The sequence below is a fragment of the Coregonus clupeaformis genome, chromosome 30 (assembly GCF_020615455.1).
Source record: "Coregonus clupeaformis isolate EN_2021a chromosome 30, ASM2061545v1, whole genome shotgun sequence".
NCBI lineage: Eukaryota > Metazoa > Chordata > Actinopteri > Salmoniformes > Salmonidae > Coregonus > Coregonus clupeaformis.
Window position 1 is genome coordinate 40,972,072 of NC_059221.1, and position 12,209 is coordinate 40,984,280.

Sequence of the window (12,209 nt, forward strand, 5' to 3'; positions counted from 1 at the left end):
ATCAAATTGACATTCAAGTTAGTCTTGTTGTTCAGGTCACACAGAAAACTGGATCCAGTTTTACCGAGAATTTAACACATTGGGGTTTCCCAGGTTGCTGCCTCTAAATCGTTGGTGTGAAAACATGCTTTTATATATTTAATTCTAATAATAATAATAATACATGGTCTTTATATAGTGCTTTTCAAGGACCCAAAGTCGCTTTACAATTGTCAAGGTTTTTCACACCCTGATCCCCCCAGTCTTTCCCTCCCTGGGACACTCACAGCAGTAGGCGTGTCTGGATGTCAGGCCAGGAGTCCTGCAGCTGCCGGTCACAGTACATACGAAACAGAATACGCAGGCTACAGGCCAGGCTGCTAGTCTCCTGCTTCAGCAGATTGGGCTTCGACTTCCCCTTAAATCCTGAGACACACAGAGAGGGGCAGACAACACAGAGCATCCTGTATCAAAAACCATTGATATGACAGACTGGCAGATTAGATGATCTAAACCCACCAGAGAGAGACAGACAGTTGAGTGTACCTGCTCTCCAGAGTGCAGTCCTCTGCTCATTGCTAGAGTTGAAATCTCTGGCGAAGGCGTGTGACTCCAGCAGGCAGTCCAACAGCTTGAATAGGTGCTGGGAGGAGAGGTGTCTGTACATGCCCTGCTCCCCCTCCTCTGCAGCCTCCTCCAGGGCATCCCTCTGGGAGAGATACAGCACAGAGCCTCGGTCAATCCCCCAGCAACATACAGTACACCCAAAACACACTACTAAGTTTATGTATCAAAAGCCATAATTAACTACATGTTTAATAAGCATCATGACTTTATATTCATAAAAGGACAAACATGGTCGTTGTGATAAACTTGTGCGGCAGCCATATTGTCTGCGTCTTCCTTCTTGCTGGTTGCCGGGTAGAAGACGATGTTGTCAATGGTTTGGATCAGCTCCAGCTGCACTACACACTTGATGAGCAGCCCAGCAAACAGCTTCTGGTCTGCCACCCCTGCCACAGACACAGAGCACAGTGGCATCAGGAAGATGTGGTTGGCCTGTTTCTAGCTCCTAGTCAACTTTGCAGTATTTATTTGAATTATTTGCTCAGAACGTTTCTTGCATTATTCCGGACTATGACATTACTCGTTCTGATATTTCTTAATTATTTTTTGGGATTTGTGTGTATTGTTTTGTATTGCTAGATATTACTGCACTGTTGGAGCTAGAAACACAATCATTTCGATGCACCTGCAAAATATGTGTACGCGACTAATACGATTTTATTTGATAGACAGGGACCAACGAGAGACTGAGGTCAAATGTGGCAAAGTGGAACATGACATGAAGGATGATGAGGTAGAGAGAGAAATGTGAATTGAGGGGCGAGGGCCAAATATTTCTGTAACCCGTTGCTTACTGGCATGGGGTTTCCCTTTCCAGGTCTCATCGCTGGCGGTGGATATCTGGCTCTGCCCTCCTTTCTCTGACAGGGCCCTGTCATAGCTGCTCTGGGACTGGGTGTCAAAATCTACATCCTTTAAACAAACAGACACAAATACAGTCAACGCGATGAGAAAGCTCTATCTGCATGTTTGTTTAAAGAACTCATGACATAAACAACAGGACCAGATCAATTTAGAAGAGTCAACTCGCTGCCCTGTCTAATCAGGCTCAAAGGGAACTCTGTCAGAGGGTTCAGAAATGTTATTGTTTGCTCACCATGTGTTTCCCATCGCCAGCCTCCTCTTCCTGACCAGCCGGTCGCCACGTCAACAGGCTGTTGAGAAGCGCAAATAGAATGTGCACACCGTCAGTCATGTGGTCTGTGGGAGTAAGTGTTTACAGTGTTCTGGCTGGCCACGTGTGTTCATGAGTCACCACGGCATGCGACAAGTTCTGCTCACAACATCTGACAGCACTGGTAATGCACGCACACAAAGATCCTCATCTTCTCTAACAGTGTGTTTTCTGTTTATGTATGCAAAGAAATATTTAAAACACACAGATTATTACTGTTACGTGCAACTGGTTCACGGTGATGGGTTGGCAAAGTTTACATTTACATTTTAGTCATTTAGCAGACGCTCTTATCCAGAGCGACTTACAGGAGCAATTAGGGTTAAGTGCCTTGCTCAAGGGCACATCGACAGATTTTTCACCTAGTCGGCTCGGGGATTAGAACCAGCGACCTTTCGGTTACTGGCACAACGCTCTTAACCACTAAGCTACCTGCCGCCCCAAGTTGTGAGAACATCAAGGCGACAGACAGGCTGGCCGGCAGCAGAACTCACCCGTGTGGGCTGGTGGTCTGGAAGATGTCCAGCATACAGGAGCAGGTGACGTTCCACACCTCCGGGCTAAACTTCTCCCCATTCAGGATGACCAGGTTCTCCAGGCAGTTAGTCCCTGACCGGGCCAACTGCTCATTATCTGTGGGAGGGGAAGATAAAATAGTGGTGTCATTCACCATTACTTTACCTAACTTTAGATTTCTGGTCAAATGTTACACATGAGATACAGCCTGAATTTAAATAGTTAGGGGTGTGTGTGTGAGCGGTGTTGAGAGGAAGGGACCCACCTTGTCTGACACACCACTGCAGCTGAGTAAAGAGGTCAGCCAGCAGGACCTCACTAAGAGGCTCATAGAACTGGGTGAAGACGTCACAGATAGCGTACAGGGCATGGTTACAGGTCGTGGTCATCCACTCATGCTTCTACAAGAAGTCACAAAATGTACATAGATGAGCAGCAAAAATGAATGCAAAATGCAACAATTTCAAAGAGTTATAGTTACAGTTCATAAAAGGAAATCAGTCACTTGAAAAAAAATTATTAGGCCCTAATCTATGGATTTCACATGACTGGGAATACAGATATGCATCTGTTGGTCACAGATACCTTTAAAAAAAAAAAAAAGGTAGGGACGTGGATCAGAAAACCAGTCAGTATCTGGTGTGACCACCATTTGCCTCATGCAGCGCGACACATCTCAATCAATTTTCACAAATTAATCAATTTTAGAATAAAGCTGTAACGTAACAAATTGTGAAAAATAGTGAAGGGTTCTCAATTTCTTTCCGAATGCACTGTATGTAAGGACAATAACTACAGCCATTCACCTCCGTTTGCTGCTCAGGAAGCTTCATATTGTCGAAGATGCGGAAGACGATGCGGAAAAGGTCGTGCCACCAGTGCTTTTCAAAGGTGTGTCCGTAGCTCTTCATAATCTCAAACATCACAGTCAGACCCCTGTGACAGAAAGACACACACACAATCATACATGAATATCTATTGGGCTCAAAGCATCCAAGTTGGTTACAGCCATATATAGCCATTTTTTGGTTTTCAAGCAAACGTCACGTTCGAATGATGCGCACATACTTGTAGCAGATAGCTAGCTATACACGGATGTCGGAACCATGGCAAACTTAGCAGTGAGTGATGACCATGAAAACACAAGACTGATGGCTATAGCCATGTTCAACAAGTGTATTATTATTCTGGCTTTATCTAACTGTATTTGGGATATTTTACATTGCCTCACTGGCTTGCTAGGTAATACATCTGCGATGTTATAGACAACCATCCGATTACGTGTTTGCTAACTTGCCAAAGCTGCATCTGAAGTCGGACGTGATCGTATTTACTTCCATTTAAAACAAACCGCGTTCTGATTCGGAACGGCGTGCGCAACCTTTCATGACGCAGCCAGGAAATGGGTCAATACCTGTAGGCAGAACTGAGGTCAGATGTTTTACCTGGTCCTGATGTCCAGCTTGCAGCGGTTGATGATGCAGGACAGCTCAAAGAGGATGGGGAACCAGCCTCTCACCCACACCCGGTCCCCTGGGGCCACATTCATGTCATCACTGGTATACTCCCGCAGAGCCTGGGGACAGACCCGGGAAGACCCTCAGAGGAATGGAACAGGAACACCATGATGCAAAATTCTCAGATGGCGTACAGGGCTGCAGGCTTGATTTGAGAGCACTGTAGTAGTTTGTAATCTAGGTTTGGGATGTGCTTGGGGATTCTATGTGGTCCCTACCTGTGGCCTGTGTGGTCTCTTAACTCCAAATGACAACAACTAGGTTTCAGTTTAACACGTGGCTGTTGAACGTTTTCCTCATTTGAACCCTCAACAGTATTACCTGTGTCATGGTTGAAGGTCTCTGCTCCATTTCCTGTGTCAGTTTCAGTGTCCATATCAGTGGATGAGACATCTGATAGGTTTGTCCCTATTAATGTGTCCTTTTCGGTGAGAGGCTGACTCTCCGCAACAGCCCCTCCAACTTGTTGATCATTTACTTTCCACAATCTTGAGTGATGCACCCTGACAATGGTGCCTTCGGGCCTCACCAATATCGCCACACCATCTTGGCCAATGACGACTCCCGGTCCTTTCCACTCGACAGTCAACTCCTTTGTAGTACACTTTGTTTCCAGTCTCGTACTTCTCATCTGTGGGACGAAGCTGCGAATTCTCTCTGAACACCCCTGCTTCAGTGAACGCTTTTCTCGCTGTGTGTGGTGCTGAAAGGCGCTGTCCCACCCACGCTCTCACACTGGTCCCTTCTAGTGCTGGCGGCTTGTCAACCAGTACAGAGGTTAGATTAGGGTTCTGCCCGAACACTAGTAAGCATGGGCTGTAGCCATGAACATTGTGCATCGAGTTCTTTGCCATCAGCGCCCAATCTAGGGCTGTTTTCCTAGTCAAATCCATTGTCTTGCTTCACTTTCAGCATGATCTCTGTGAGTGTTTGATTATGTCTCTCCAGAAGTCAATTGCTCCATGGACTGTATGCAGCAGTTGTCTTTACTTCCATGTTGAATTTCTCTGCCATTTCTCTCATTATTGAATTCTCCTCCATTGTCACTGTACAATTTCTGGGGCGAGCCATGCACACTTTTCCAGGAATGAATGAAGTGCTTGACGATGTCACTGTGTTTCTTTGTATTCACAATGCTTCCAGCACTGAAGCGCGTGAAGTGGTGGATTACGTGAAGGTACCACACACTTAGTCCTAGCTCGTGTAGAACCACTGTTTCATTGTACTTGGAAGCCAGTGGCAAACCAACAGCTGGTCTGGGCTTAGGTTTGCTGTGCTTCTGGCGTGTCTCACAACTGCTCACTATCTGCCGTAGAATGGAAATACTCTCATCATCATTATTCCCAGAACTACTGAGTTATTTCTGAAGTCTGTCAACTGTAGCATGTCCAAACTGTTTGTGAAGTTTAAACAATACTTTGTGTTTTTCCTCTGTGGTCATGTTCTCTGTGACTGTCAGAATATCCATATGTTCTGTCCTTCAGAATCTCATTTTTCACATGGACTCTGTGTAATGTCTTTGTCTAAAATGTTTACACAATAGTGGCCTGAGGTAGTAAGTTCAAGGGTCACTGGTTGTTTAAACATCACGCCTTGTCATTTCCAATGTCTAGTACAGCCTCTGCCTTCTTGAGGGAAGCCTTGCTTAATAGCAAGGGGAGTAGTAAGAACAATCATCACTGAATTATCACAGTGAATTATTGTAATGTTTGTTTGTGTGTCAATTTATCCCATAAGGGATGGGTTGCCAACTTGAGATTTGACACGAAAATAAAAATGTTCATTCATTTCATAAAAAATTCCATTCTTTCATTCAGTAAGGGGATATCTGCAGGGACCACCTCTGTTTCAATGTGACACTTAATCTGACCAATTTTTGCAGGTATCTTGATTATTTTATTGTGTACTTCTTTCATATTTAGTTCACTGACATAGCTACCAAGCCATTTAGCACCACACACTGCGTGTGCATGCAGTATCACTCACAGCAGATCCTAAAGGACTCAACTATAGAGACCTCAGTAGCAGAAGCAGATTCTTTTGAAAACAGCGTTACACTGCTCTCTGCTCTCGTTTTCCTCTGTTGGTTTAACATGATCGTTTTTATGAGGACAGTCTTTAACCCAATGGTAAATGCTTTGACAAATAGCACATTTTGATCTCCTCCATACCTGTCCGGTGGATTTGTGCAGGGCAATGGCGCCCTCGTCTGGTTGTCTTGAGAAGGTGACTTGTTAGGGCCTTTGCTCTGTAGCTCAGTGGTCCTCTGTAGCTCAGTGGTCCTCTGTAGCTCAGTGGTCCTCTGCAGCTCAGTGGTCCTCTGCAGCTCAGTGGTCCTCTGCAGCTCAGTGGTCCTCTGCAGCTCAGTGGTCCCTCTGCAGCTCAGTGGTCCTCTGCAGCTCAGTGGTCCTCTGCAGCTCAGTGGTCCTCTGCAGCTCAGTGGTCCTCTGCAGCTCAGTGGTCCTCTGCAGCTCAGTGGTCCTCTGCAGCTCAGTGGTCCTCTGCAGCTCAGTGGTCCTCTGCAGCTCAGTGGTCCTCTGCAGCTCAGTGGTCCTCTGCAGCTCAGTGGTCCTCTGCAGCTCAGTGGTCCTCTGCAGCTCAGTGGTCCTCTGCAGCTCAGTGGTCCTCTGCAGCTCAGTGGTCCTCTGCAGCTCAGTGGTCCTCTGTAGCTCAGTGGTCCTCTGTAGCTCAGTGGTCCTCTGTAGCTCAGCTGGTAGAGCACGGCGCTTGTAACGCCAAGGTAGTGGGTTCGATCCCCGGGACCACCCATACACAAAAAAAAAATGTATGCACGCTTGACTGTAAGTCGCTTTGGATAAAAGCGTCTGCTAAATGGCATATTATTATTATTATTATTATTATTATTATTATTATTATTATACCTCACTCACTCACATTCCATCTGTTATTGGCACGACAGCCATCTTTTCACCAAAAATCTTTTTTTAGTGCCGGCTTCATTGACGCAAAAGTCAGCACAGTACAAGCAGTCAAAGCAAACTGTTTCTCCCCACCGTTCAGACAGGCAGTATCTAGCAACGTGAAAGCTTAACACTGCATCCGGGAGAACCATGTCGTACTGGCACATCCTATTGTACCTCTGTTCTAAATCAATGATGTAGTCCGTCATTGCAACCGAAATGTCTCTAGTTAACACTGTTCAAGTTTGAATATGCCTCGTAGGCACAGTCTTTCTCTTCTTTAAGAAACACAGAATCCAGTGCTCTGATCAAAGTTCCCATACCGTCATCCTTGTTCAAATCCTCAGTGGATATTTCCAGTGCTGTATCCCTCGCTCTCGCCTCGAGCGATAATACCACCACAAGTGCTTGCTTTTTCTCATCCAGATTGGTAACCCATGTCCAGATTCCAACTTCCTTTTTCCAACTTCCATACGACCTCTTCTCGTCGAAGCGAGGTGGCACGTTGTAGTTATCAGCCATCCTCTGCTACCAATGTTAACTCCAAATGACACAATAACTAGGTTCCAGTTTAAAACCGTTTACTTCACCGTATCTCCACAGTACATAGTTGCCATCACACTTGGTCCAGAGAGTGAAACTTCTGCCAACGTGGAGGGAAACTTCTGCCAACGTGGTGGGAAACTTCTGCCAACATGGAGGGAAACTTCTGCCAACATGGAGGGAAACTTCTGCCAACATGGAGGGAAACTTCTGCCAACATGGAGGGAAACTTCTGCCAACATGGAGGGAAACTTCTGCCAACATGGTGGGAAACTTCTGCCAACATGGTGGGAAACTTCTGCCAACATGGAGGGAAACTTCTGCCAACATGGAGGGAAACTTCTGCCAACATGGAGGGAAACTTCTGAGCAGGCGGAGAAATAACAGAAGTATAGGGATACGTGTTGGCATAAGTGTTGGTCCCTACCCGGGGCCTGTGTTGGTCCCTACCCGGGGCATGTGTTGGTCCCTACCCGGGGCATGTGTTGGTCCCTACCCGGGGCATGTGTTGGTCCCTACCCGGGGCATGTGTTGGTCCCTACCCGGGGCATGTGTTGGGTCCCTACCCGGGGCATGTGTTGGGTCCCTACCCGGGGCATGTGTTGGGTCCCTACCCGGGGCCTGTGTTGGGTCCCTACCCGGGGCATGTGTTGGGTCCCTACCCGGGGCATGTGTTGGGTCCCTACCCGGGGCCTGTGTTGGGTCCCTACCCGGGGCCTGTGTTGGGTCCCTACCCGGGGCCTGTGTTGGTCCCTACCCGGGGCCTGTGTTGGGTCCCTACCCGGGGCCTGTGTTTGGTCCCTACCCGCGGCCTGTGTTGGTCCCTACCCGCGGCCTGTGTTTGGTCCCTACCCGCGGCCTGTGTTTGGTCCTACCCGCGGCCTGTGTTTGGTCCCTACCCGCGGCCTGTGTTGGTACCTACCCGCGGCCTGTGTTGGTCCCTACCCGGGGCCTGTGTGGTCCCTACCTGCGGCCGGTCTGCAACATATTTAGCGCAGTGGCGGATGAGCCGGATGGCCTCCATACTGGTGTCAGGAAAGGCAGCGTTGCACACAAACTCAGACAGACACTTCACTGCATCCTGGAAGGAGTCTATGGCTGCTGCAAAGTGCTGCTGAAACGTGATCACTGGAGGAGAGAAAATAGTTATTCAGCAGTCCATTTCTCTACCGAGTTGGCCGTGCACTTTCAGTGAAAATGGTGAGCCCCAGTCCTGAGGTGACTGACTGTACTCACTGACTATGTGGCCAGTAGTCTGGAAGGCCAGGTCCACAATGGTCTCGTCGTGATCGGAAGCGGCCTGGTGGAACACAGAGAAGATGTTCTTCCAGCCGGAGCGGATGTTGGCTGCCTGAGAGTTGACCATCTGGGCCACACAGCGGATCACCATGTCCCTGATAGTGGGAGACCTGTGGAGGAGAGGGAGAGTTGTGAGTGTGTAGACTGGATTTGGTTCGGTGCTGGGAGAGTTTTTTCCTCATATCCTCAATATTGTGCCAAATCACCATGCCTCTTTACTCCCTTCAACGTTTCCTCTTTCAACAACTCTCCCTTCCCCCTGGTCCATCTCTACCTGTTCTTCTTCACGATGTGTTCAAATGGCCGGAGGAAGTCCTTCTGGAAGCGGAAGTTAGCCAGCTCTCCTTTCTCCAGGAACTTCATTGACAGCTGCCTCAGAGAGTCCACCGCAAAGATGGCCACGTCCTCGTTGGGGTTGCAGCCCACCTGGCAGAGCAGCAAACACACAGGCATAGATCCACAGTTAATAGATAGGCTACGTCTTTACATAACCAGGTTAGAGTAATAGATTAAAGGGATATTTCGGCATTTTGGCAATGAGGCCCTTTATCTACTTCCCCAGAGTCAGAGGAACTAGAGGATACCATTCATGTCTCGTGTTCAGTACGAAGGAAGTTGGAGGTAGTTTTGCAAGCTAATGCTAGGTAGCATTAGCGCAATGACTGGAAGTCTATGGGTATCTGCTAGCATGCTTCCTCTAACTTCCTTCATACTGGACACACGAGACAAAAATGTTATCCACAAGTATCCCTTTAATACTACTGATGGATTAACAATGCTCAATGGAGAATCTCCAATAAAAAGTGTTTCTTAGTCCAGAAATAGGCTTAATCTGGTTCTGGGAAATCTTCCTTACTGAAGGGAGGCGCTGACCTTGTTGAAGTGGTCTCCGATGACCTGCCAGATGCGTGACCACTGCAGACGGATACGGTTCATGTTGTAGTAGGAGATCTCTACTATCTTCTGAAGACTGAACATCCTCGGCTGGTGAGCGGAGGCCAGCTCATCCATGGACACCGCACACAACCACCGCACAAAGTCCACTAGGAATAGGACACAGGACAATGTCAGTAAACGCACACACATTGCCAGACAGACACACACATACAGAGAAACAAACAGACGCACAAATCCACTTACCAACTGCATTTCCATCTAGCTTTGTGGAGCCAGTGAAGATCCTGCAAACAAAGCAAAGGCAGGTCATGTACAAATTATAGATGTCTGACTGCAGACATGGGTGGATGTTGACCATGTGTTAGGGCTGGGCGATGTGGCCAAAATATAATATCACAATATTTTTCACATTTTTATGGTATTTTACGATATTTATGGTTTTTGAATAATACAAGTTTTAAATATGCTTCATGAGTAGTGCGTGACCCCAGGGTGGCAACACATACATTCTAAGTGATTTTAAAAATGGGGCTCTCTCTCTCTTCTGATTGTTTTATAGTATTCAAACTTTAACCAAAAGTTGGAATATAGTGGGCCCTTTGAATACAGTGTTGTTTGACATGACAACGAATGAAAAAGCCAGGGAGGGGTTATTGTGACAGGGTAGGAACCAAAGCATTGGTCAGTGTTTCCCAGTGGACCCTAATTAATGTTACATTAAATGTTTTCTCTTACTGTAGCTTTGATGTTGCTAACTATTAGTGTAATTATAGAACACCTGTGGATTTATACGAAGAAGCAATGTGGAAATCAGCATCGTTGTCACCAATATCAGCAGCATTGACCATGCAGACTGTCACTGCGAGCGGTTGTGACTCGTTGTAGTGCAAAAAACTGCTCTCCTTGAGTGACGGTGGCGGGGCTTGGTGTGTGTGGAAAGACAGAGAGGGAGACGACTCAAGTAGCAAACGGAGTAAACTATAAAAAAACTGACATTATTACGTGCCGGAGTGGTGTAACACATTTAACAAGCCAAACATTGAAATACCGTTATACAAGGTAAAGTAAAAACCCAAACCGGTCCGTGCATCAATACCTGTATATAGTGAAATATAGTATACCGCCCAGCCCTACCACGCATCTCTCTCACCTGTCCACAGCCACCACTACACTCAGAGAGCTGGTCTCACCTGTCCACAGCCACCACTACACTCAGAGAGCTGGTCTCCCCTGTCCACAGCCACCACTACTCTCAGAGCTGGTCTCACCTGTCCACAGCCACCACTACTCTCTGAGAGCTGGTCCCTCACCTGTCCACAGCCACCACTACTCTCTGAGAGCTGGTCTCACCTGTCCACAGCCACCACTACACTCAGAGAGCTGGTCTCACCTGTCCACAGCCACCACTACTCTCAGAGAGCTGGTCTCACCTGTCCACAGCCACCACTACACTCTGAGAGCTGGTCTCTCCCCTGTCCACAGCCACCACTACACTCTGAGAGCTGGTCTCACCTGTCCACAGCCACCACTACACTCTGAGAGCTGGTCTCACCTGTCCACAGCCACCACTACTCTCAGAGAGCTGGTCTCACCTGTCCACAGCCACCACTACACTCTGAGAGCTGGTCTCTCCCACTGACTCCTGGATATGAGCCATCTGCCTCCGGTCTGGACCTCCCACCAGGGTCCCTACAAAAAGGAAACATTTAACACACTGGTTACTTGCCAAACAGCACCCTATCCCATAAATAGTGCACTACTTTTGATCAGGGCCATGGTCAAAAGTAGTGCACTATATAGGGAATAGGGTGCTGTTTGGGACGCAGCCACTGTCTTCACAAACACCATTTACACAGTCAATGTCCTTGACGTTCAGAGCCCTGTGAGACCTACCCAGTCCCAGGGGCATGAACTCCTCTCCCCCGGTGGGGAAGCCCTTGATGCCAGCCTGGCTATCCCGGACCACTCCAGAGATGTAGCGCGTCTTCACCCCCGTGCCAATCAGCTGGGCCAACTCCAGCTGGCTAATACACCGCAGGATCTGCACAGAGAAACACAGGAGAGGGTTAGGGCCAGGGTGAGCCTCAATGCTCTGTTCAAAATGTCTCTACCGAGTGCTACGCTCTCTTTCCGCACTCTTTCTTTCTTACCTTTGTTTGCAAAAGAGACACAGATATAATATGGGTTGGATTCCTGACTAACAGAAGAGATGAGAGGCAGGGTTAGGAATGGAAAGGCCAGGTGGGCTATCTTGGGGAAGTCCTCTGACCTACCTCATGCCAAGAGTTGCCCAGGTAGTTTCCGTCTGTGTGGGCCACAGTGATGAGGGTCTTGATGGTGTCGATGTTCTTCTGCTTCATCTCGGTGATGCTGGAGCTGGCTGTGAGCAGGGTGAACCGAGCCAAGGCTTGGACATACGCATCCCTCTCCAACTGCACAGAGCCACAGACAGACAGAAGGGTAATTCAAAGAGAACATGTTAAAAGATGACAGACAGACACAAAACGGGCTTTTCCAGGGCTTTCAAGTTCATGTTAAGTCTAGAACTATATTTGATGGGGGTATAAAAAATAATCCTGTTCCGTGGAAAGTTTATAAGGCTGTGTTTACACAGGCAGCCCAAGTACTGGCAAAAGAGCTGATCTGATTGGTAAACAAACTACTAGTGGAAAAAGATCAGAATTGGGCTGCCTGTGTAAACACAGCCTAAGGTTGGTACATTAGATTATTTAGTGA

General features: G+C 47.6%; 1 protein-coding gene across 1 annotated transcript in view; it reads right to left on the reverse strand.

The window, feature by feature from the left end:
- LOC121546023 (brefeldin A-inhibited guanine nucleotide-exchange protein 2) overlaps positions 1 to 12,209 on the reverse strand; it is a 45,315-nt gene that overhangs the window by 2,846 nt on the left and 30,260 nt on the right. Inside the window, exons 20-36 of the mRNA XM_041856999.2 lie at positions 11,747 to 11,905; positions 11,367 to 11,514; positions 11,066 to 11,162; positions 9,717 to 9,757; positions 9,450 to 9,619; positions 8,851 to 9,002; positions 8,514 to 8,686; positions 8,245 to 8,405; positions 3,742 to 3,872; positions 3,103 to 3,232; positions 2,562 to 2,697; positions 2,275 to 2,413; positions 1,703 to 1,760; positions 1,401 to 1,518; positions 835 to 992; positions 526 to 688; positions 267 to 405 (exon numbers count right to left, since the gene is read on the reverse strand). Of these exons, the coding sequence (XP_041712933.1) occupies positions 267 to 405; positions 526 to 688; positions 835 to 992; positions 1,401 to 1,518; positions 1,703 to 1,760; positions 2,275 to 2,413; positions 2,562 to 2,697; positions 3,103 to 3,232; positions 3,742 to 3,872; positions 8,245 to 8,405; positions 8,514 to 8,686; positions 8,851 to 9,002; positions 9,450 to 9,619; positions 9,717 to 9,757; positions 11,066 to 11,162; positions 11,367 to 11,514; positions 11,747 to 11,905 (2,273 nt within the window). The remainder of the gene's footprint in view (positions 1 to 266; positions 406 to 525; positions 689 to 834; positions 993 to 1,400; positions 1,519 to 1,702; positions 1,761 to 2,274; positions 2,414 to 2,561; positions 2,698 to 3,102; positions 3,233 to 3,741; positions 3,873 to 8,244; positions 8,406 to 8,513; positions 8,687 to 8,850; positions 9,003 to 9,449; positions 9,620 to 9,716; positions 9,758 to 11,065; positions 11,163 to 11,366; positions 11,515 to 11,746; positions 11,906 to 12,209) is intronic.